The sequence below is a fragment of the Penaeus monodon genome, chromosome 41, assembly GCF_015228065.2.
Source record: "Penaeus monodon isolate SGIC_2016 chromosome 41, NSTDA_Pmon_1, whole genome shotgun sequence".
NCBI lineage: Eukaryota > Metazoa > Arthropoda > Malacostraca > Decapoda > Penaeidae > Penaeus > Penaeus monodon.
Genome location: NC_051426.1, coordinates 12,747,911 through 12,756,611, shown reverse-complemented (window position 1 = coordinate 12,756,611; position 8,701 = coordinate 12,747,911). Strand labels below are relative to the sequence as shown.

The 8,701-nt window shown below is 39.9% G+C and overlaps 1 protein-coding gene across 1 annotated transcript; it reads right to left on the bottom strand.

Annotated features, from left to right (window-relative positions):
• Positions 1–7,600: 7,600 nt before the first annotated feature.
• LOC119598251 (U1 small nuclear ribonucleoprotein C-like) lies at positions 7,601–8,236 on the bottom strand (the record flags this gene model as incomplete). Its single annotated transcript, XM_037947899.1, is given in 1 exon segment — positions 7,601–8,236. A coding segment is annotated over 1 exon segment (101 nt), but the record flags the coding sequence as incomplete, so codon positions are not given.
• Positions 8,237–8,701: the final 465 nt, after the last annotated feature.

The following is an 8,701-nucleotide window of genomic DNA, read 5'->3' as shown; positions in this document are numbered from 1 at the left end:
AAGGGACCGGGGCAAACATGACGCAGTGGCTGGAGGGGGGGAAAAACAAGCCAAGAGAGGACGCAGTTGGGTGCGTCCTGTAAAGCCCTCGTGTAGCCCTTGGCCCTGATATACTTTGGTTGCCCATTATAAGGTTAGTGCAGTGTGACATGTGGTTCCCCCCTGTATGTGTTAGAAAAGTGTACGGGAAACCTTGGTCAATAAAGGAAAGATTATTTTTGGTTTTTTTCGTGCCCTGCCCCAAACCCCATGGGTTTCCCTGGTGGTGTTTGGGCGCTGTGGTGCTCGGTGCCTCTTGGGCTGTTCAGGTTAAAAACCGTATAACACGCCGTCTGCCTAGCCCGCCTTGTGTTTGGGGCAGAGAGACGAGGCGGGCGGGGTAACAAATTTTAATATAAATATATAAAAATATTATATATATATATAAATATATATATATATTTATATTGTTAAAATAATATTTGTATATATATATAAATATAATATTATAAAATTTATTTTTTATATATTACTTTATAATATATATATATATATTATATTTTAATATATATATATATATATATAATATTGCTACGCCAGTGGGTCTTTGTCTCTGCGAAACATGTGTTAACATGAAAAGGATGACCTGGGCATGTGTTAACATGAAGGGACCTGGGCAAACATGACGCAAATGGCTGTGAGCAGAGGAGCGGAGGAACAAGCCAAATTAGACGCGGTTGGGTGATGCTCCTGTGAAGACCTCGTGTGTGCCCTTGTGACCTGATATATACTTTGTGTTGCCCTGTTATAAGCTGTATTGTGCAGTGTGACATGCTGGTGTCCCCCCTGTATTGTGCCTTTATAGAAAAGTGTACGGGTAAATACTTGTGTAAATAAAGGAAAGACTGTAACTTTGTGTTTATTCGCTTTTCCCCCTGTGGTTTTCTGGCGCCTGTGGTGCTCGGTGCCTCTTGGAGTTGTTCATGTTCACGACCCCGTGGATAGCACGCCGTCTTTCCTAGCCTGCTTTGTGTTTGGTGGCCGAGAGACGAGGTGGCCGGCGTAACAAAATACTATATATAATATATATATATATTATATAAAATATATATAAATATATTTTAATATTATATAATATTTAAAATTTTATAATAAAAAAGTATTTATATAAAAATAATAATATATATAATATTTTTATATATTTATTATATTTTATATATATTTATATATATATATATATATTTATATTAATATATATTTAAAATTTTATATATATAATTAATTATATATTATTTTTAAAATTATATATTATATATTATATATTTTTATTTATATATTTATATAATATTATATATATATTTTTTAAAATAATAATTAATATATAATTTATAAATATATATTATTTTTAATTTTATATTTTATTATTATATATTATTAAAATATATAAAACATATAATATATGCCAATATATTTTAATATAATATAATATTTTTTATATAAAATTTTAAATTTTATATAAAATATATAATGTCAATATACATTATATTAATTAAATAATATTAATATATATTATATAATTATATATTAAACAAATACCACACAATTTAAAATTAATATATATATTAAATAATATATAAAAATATATATATATAAATAAAAATATATAATATATATTATACTATATATTAAATATATATTATAAATATATATAAATATAATATTATATAAATTTTATATATATATAAATATATTTTAAAATATATAAAAATAATAAAAAATTAAATATTATATAAATATAATAAAAAATATATATATATATATATATATATTATATATATATATATTTTATTTTAAAAATTTATTTTTTTGATAAAATTTAAAATAAACTTTTAAAAAATAAATTTTAAAAAAAGCAAACCGTGGGTTTTTGCCTTGTAAAAACTGTTTTTCGGGGGGGGGGAAAATGGAGCGGGGGGCGGGGCCCGGGGGGGGGGGGTTTTTTGGGAGGGTGCCCTTGTGACTGATATAAATTTTTTGTTTGCCCTGTTTAATTATCGTGCAGTGTGACATGTGGTGTTCCCCCTGTTTTTTGCCTATAAAAAAAGTGTACGGGTAAAAATTGTGTAAAAAAGGGAAAGACTGTCACGTGTTTTTTTTTGTGCCCGCCTCGCCATTGGCGTTTCCCCTCGTGGTGTTTGGCCTGTGGTGCTCGGTGCCTTTGGAGCTGTTCAGTGTTCACGACCCGGGATAACGCCCGTCTCCCAGCCCCCTTGTGTTATGGCAAGAGACGGGGGGGGCGGCGTAACAAATGGTGTCAGGAGGGGGTTTTGGATTTTTGATCAGTGAACGCCCGATTTATCATGTAGTCAAGATGGCAACCCATGATAAGGGGTATGATGGGGAGGCCGGGAGGTAACCCGAGCCAATGGCCCTGTCATGCCATTGGGGCCGGTATGAGGGGGAAAAGGGCAAAAAGGGGCAAAGAGCGGGCACAGAGGGCACATGAGCGGCGCATCATCTCGTCGAGATGCAGGAAAGGGAAAGGCAGGGAAAACATTTGCCGACTTTTTGGGGTGCTACAGAGAAATTTGCATTGTGAAGAGGGAAACTAGCAGTACCAAAAAAAGGCCCTGAAACAGCGTGAAGAGTAATGATGGAGGAGGGCAGACTCTGAAGGGCGGGGAAATAAAGGGGGAAAAGGGGCGGGTCACGGGGTATAACATTGAAAGCAGAAAAGGGAGACGGGGTTCTGGCAACAGATGCCAGAGTGTCAGATTTACGGGGTCTGCCGGGGGTCCGTGGCGGAAACCCCGGGCCTCGCGGGGCGTCGTGTCGGACCAGGGGTAGCTGCAAAAAGGCTGGGGACCTTCGGAAACCCGCCCCCTTGGGTATAGGGGGCGGAAAAATCGGACCCGGTAACCCCCTCGTTGCCTCCTACCCCTTCCCCCCCCCCCGGGGCGGGTTATTTACGGCCTCGTTCTCCACCCGACCCCCTCGGCCTCCGACTTCTGGACGTGTAAGTCACTGAGTACGAGGGGAAGGGGGCCCTGGGGGGGCAATGTGGGCCCAAATTTGAAATACTGGATCTGCCCAGGGTGGAGCCGGAAGAAAAGGCCCTGCAGGGGTAACAGCGCAAGGGGCCCTGCGGGGGAAAAGTTTTGGGGGGGATCTGCCCCCACCCAACCCCCCTTTACCCCCACGTGGCAGAGGTTTTGAAACGCCTTTTCGGGCCCCACCCCGGGCCGGGGTTTATATCGGGCCCACTGAAGAAGCGGACTCGTGACATGGCGAGCCTGCCCCAGGGCGCGGGTTTGTGGAGGCGCGGGGAAAGGGAGGTCTCCCCGCGGCTGGGGAAGAGATATCGTGGTCCGGGCCCGTGTTTTTCTTTTTTGCGTTTTACAGGACCGCATTGCAAACTACTCAAGCAGGCCCACCATGAGGATCGGGTGCGCTGGCGAGGGCCTTGGGATTTGGGGCCCTTCCTAAAGGGAAACGAGGGCCTAGGGCCAGCTGTCAGCCCCGCCGTGATTTCCCGGGGGCCGGAAAGGCTAAAGGGAGAAAAAGCTTAAAGAGGGTGACCCCGAAAATTTTCCAAAGGGCTTGTTTTGGGGCTGCGGTAAGGAAGGGGACAGACTAGTCGGGTTTGGGGAGCGGAGAAAACGTCCCCTCAACCGGCGGGTTCTGATGCCTTCCCCAGTGCTGCAAGGACTGGGCAGATATGGTCACCATCGAGGCATGTTCTAAGGCAATGAATGGTACAGCGAAAAATCGGACAGGCTGGAGAAGGGGGCCCAACCCAGCCTCCTCGGTTTTCCCGGCCCCGACTTGGGGAAGCTCCCTCGAAAACCCCCGGGTGCAGGGGGAGGGGGCAGTAATGGGAAGCCATGCCCCCTGCCTGGACACTGGGGTGAGAAAACCTAGTCGGCCTGATATGTTGGCCACTATGCGACTTCAAGATGCACCCAGAGACGGTGGTGTCACGGGGGATTGCGGAGCTCAAGGACCATGGAGGTCTATTGGCGTGGGCAGACGGTGCAGGGCTGCCCGGGGTAGTGGCCTCTGGACGAGCATGCTTGTGGCCTGACACCTGACGCAGGTAAGGGTTGTCACCTTAGCGGAGTTGGGGGGGGCACGGTGAAGATGTGCCTTGTTTCCCGGGTTGGCTGTGCAGAGGTAGTTACGGGAGCGACGCCCCCTTGCCCCCCGGACAATTTTAGAATCGGTGTCGCTGTCAAAGTGATACGTGGGGTAGAGGGCCTCGTGGACCCATTCAAAAAACCCGAGCTGGGATGGGGTAGCGGTTGGGCGGAGCCTTGTTGGACCAGGGGGGGGGTTAGTACATGTTGGTAGCTAACTTCCCCCAAAAAGGACCGAAGGTGCCAGCTGGTGCAAAACGGGACTTGTGAGGAAAGGGGAAATCCAGAAGGTCGGGGAGAAGGAGTTGGTTTTGGGGTGGGGCCGTTGCCTGACTTCCTCGAGGGCTTGGCGCACGGCTGTGGCGGTACCATGGGGGCCCGGAAGCTACTTTGGGGCCTGGGGAAAAAGATGACGTTAGCCCCAGTAGCGGGGATGAGGACGTGGGGACGGGAGGCGATGAGCGACGTCAAGGTGGGAAGAGCCCGGTCTTGGGACAGGGGTACCCCCCGGGTGCCACTGCCAATCTCCGCCCCCACACCCCCTCCAGAGGACCCCCGCGAAAGCGAAGAAAGCCCCGCTGGAGAAAGATTTTTGTGTTCTGAGAACGATTTTCAATTAAGTTATTTTTTTTGAAAAGAAATTTTTTTTGTTCCTGGGTAATTTATTTAAATTTTTTGTAGTTTTTTCAGGTTAGATATGACAGGCAGAGGGGCGTTGTTTATAGGGGGGGGTAGTGCTACGCCAGGGGTCTTTTTCTCTGTGCCAAAAATTGTAAAATGAAGGGGCCGGGCAAACTGACGCAGCTGGGTGTGGGAGGAACAAGCCGAGGACGCGGTTGGGGGCTTTTCCTGTGAAACCTCGTGGTGCCCTTGGACCCGATAAACTTTTTGTTTCCCCGTTTTAAGCGTATGTGCAGTGTGACAGTGGTGTCCCCCCTGTATTTCCTATAGAAAGTGTAGGGTAAATAACTTGTGTAAATAAAGGAAAGACTGTCATCGGTGTTTATTCGTGCCCTGCCTGCCCCTTGGGGTTTCCCCCCTGGGGTTTGGGGCCTGTGGGGCTCGGGCCTCTTTGGGCTGTTCAGTGTTCCGACCCTGGGATAACGCGCCCTCTGCCCGCCTGCCTTTGTTTAGGGCAGAGAGACGAGGGGGGGGGCGTAACAAATTTTTATATTATATATATATATATATATTATATAATATATATATATTTATATATAATTTTATTATTATATAATATATTAATATATATAATATAAAAAATATATAAATATATTATATATTATATATTAAAATATATTAATATATATATATATTATATATTATTAAATATATTATACACACACCACACCAATAAATTATATTGTGGTGTGTTGTGGGTGTGTGTTGTGTGTGTGTTGTGTGTTGTTTGTGTGTGTGTGTGTGGTGTGGGGTGTGTGTGGTTTTGTGTTATAATATATATAAAAATATATTATATAATATATTTTTAATATATATATAAAATATATGATATTATAAATTATTATATATATAAAAAATGTTAATATAAATATTGTTATATATAAATTATGTATAAAATATATTATATATATATATAATATATAATATAAATTATATATATTTATTTATATTTTTTTATATATATATTTAATTTTATATATTATTTATAAATATATTTTTAATTTAAAATATATTATAATATAAATATAATTTATATATATATATAATATATATAATATAATATATATATATATTTTTAAAATATACCTGGGGGGGCAAACCCCCCCAAGTCAGGTGGTCCCAAGCCTGGATAAAAAGAGGAATGATTTCCCAAAAGGGAACACCGGCACTCCGTGGGAAAGGAAAGGGGCCCCACAAAAAGTACCATTTAAAAGATACAAATGAAAATACAATTAAGTATCTGCTGTGACCCGGGGCCAAACATGAACCTACCGTGTGTGTGTGTGTGTGTGTAAAAAAAAAAAAAAAAAAAAAAAAAAAAAAAAAAAAAAAAAAAAAAAAAAAAAAAAAAAATATATAAATATATATATATATATATATATATATATATATATATATATAAATATATAATATATATATATATATATATATATATTACATATATACACATACATATATACACATACATATATACACATACATATATATACATATATACACATACATATATATACATATAGACTATCTATATTTATTATTATTATTATTATTTACAGCAAACATGGAGTGAATGTCATTCCTCACCTGTCCATAATGAAAGAAATGAAGAGGGAAGGAGAAGAAGAAAAGACAATGCAAAATTTGTTGAGGCGAGGCCTGAGGACCAAGGCGGGGGTGATCCCCTACATTGGGACCGTCTCTGTCTCCAACCCCCCCCTCCCTTAACCCATTGCCGACGGGTGGCATGTACGTACATGCCATGGCATGGCGGGACCATCTGCCGGGGGCCTGTACGCACATGCCATAGAGTATGCATGGACATGCCATGAGTTTTTTTTTGTTACAATCACAGCAAAAGATTATTTTTTTGCCAGTGAAAGTGTGATTAAGTCGGTTCTAACACTTTCTCATTTTTACCATGCAACAAACAAAAAAAATGCAACAAACCGACAATTTCAACTCCATGATGCCACACACTGCTTATTTTATTCGGACTATAGACCGAATAATGATCAACTATGGAGTCTATATAACAACAAAATGCCCTTCAGTCTCGATGTTATCAGGAAGTTTGGCAAGTAGAGGACTATAAAAATAATGAAAATTGAAAATACAACATATCTTCGTAGTATTACGAAGAAACGGCATGGGATGCTGGTATTTGGCATGAGTGGTCGCACATGCTCGGGCGACGATATAAGCCCCCGGCAGCGAGGCCCAGGCCACTATGAATGCTACCCGTCAATTATGGTTAATAAGGACTGGGGGGAGGGGGGGATATGTACCTATATTTATATCTGTATATAAGTGTATATAAATATGTTTTTTCCTTTTCTTTCTGCATAAATCTTCACCTGATAAATTCAAACTAGCAGACACGTTCCAATTCATAACAGCTCTTCTATAAATGCACACAAAAATTATCTGAATAGAATATCTGTTCTATGTTCACATGTTCTAACTGAGGGGGATTTCTCCTCTCCAAACGAGTGGGGGATCAGACTTTTCTTTGAGAATCAAGTGTTCTTAAGGCTGAATCACTAATATGCAATGCTTAAAGTTTGCAACAGCAATAATATACCTTTACTTCCATTTCCCTGATTAACTGGCTAATATAACTAACATGGCTGATGCATCTTTTGAAACTGAATCAGTGCTAAATAAGAAAAAATAACTTAAACACACTGTAATATACACCATAAAAGACATTTGTAATAAATTTGCTATAAAAGGGATTTTTTTTTTTTTTTTTTTTTTTAGTTCATTACTTTTAACACGTAACTGGTACGAAAGAAACTACAATATGATAATTACATTTAATAATAAAAAATTGGTGAATAAGTGACATCTGTTACATCATCATCAACAGAAAAGTCATTAATGACCATCCATAATTTTACTCAGGTAAATTCATACAGCAACTTCCAGAACACTCAATATCAAACATTTTAGCTATGATATAATTTGGAAATATCTTTTCATCCCTATGGAAAGGTTTCATTTTATTTTTTACCCACATGGTGGGAAATTTCCTGCCATCAAAAAAAAAGTACATTTGACGACAATCATGAGGAAGAAAGGAAAAAAAAATCATATAACTACTACCATGATAATGATACCTCCTTTTATCCACAACACATTAAAAAATATGAAGGTCACACATTCTCAAACTCAAGGAAAACTCTTGTGACACTTTGTACTGCACGATAACAGGTTTCCCTCTTGACATGACCTCGTCTGCTACAAAACAGGGTATAAACAGGGAACGGCATCAAGTTTACATCCAAGAGCTAATTATTGATAGCACCCAAAGGCAAGTGACCATTGGGCCTACTCTTGTTATTGTCTTATCTGCGGAGGCCCTGCCATCATAGGAGGTCGCATGCCACCTGGACCCATCATCATTGGTCCCATGGGGCCCATTGGGGGACGCATGCCTGCAATACACAAAGAGGAATCTAGTTATTGTGAACTGATATGAGAGAAAAGGAGAGGTTTAGATAGAAGAAGTATTTGGTTCACAAAAAATTAATGACATTATTTGGTTCAAGTAAAATTAAATCATATCAAACGCAGTTGCTACCTATCTGGAAACCTACAAAAGGAGTAGCTGGTACAATTAGAGTAAAATGACTACAAGGTAAGGGGAAACAAGGAAAGAATATTAATCCTTCAAGTACAAGTTGTCCCAGAATTCCCAATAAATCCAGGTGTTGATGGCCAAATAACCTCATGGGAGCCAAGAGAATTTCTACAGATAAATATGAATCTCCTTGGATACAAAACAAAATAAAACGAAACAAAAAAAAGCAGCAGGAATTCATGTGGGGAGTCACCCCAGACACGTCAGACAAAAAATGTATGAATGATGAACTGTCACACAAACTCTTTTCCTTACTTCGTTT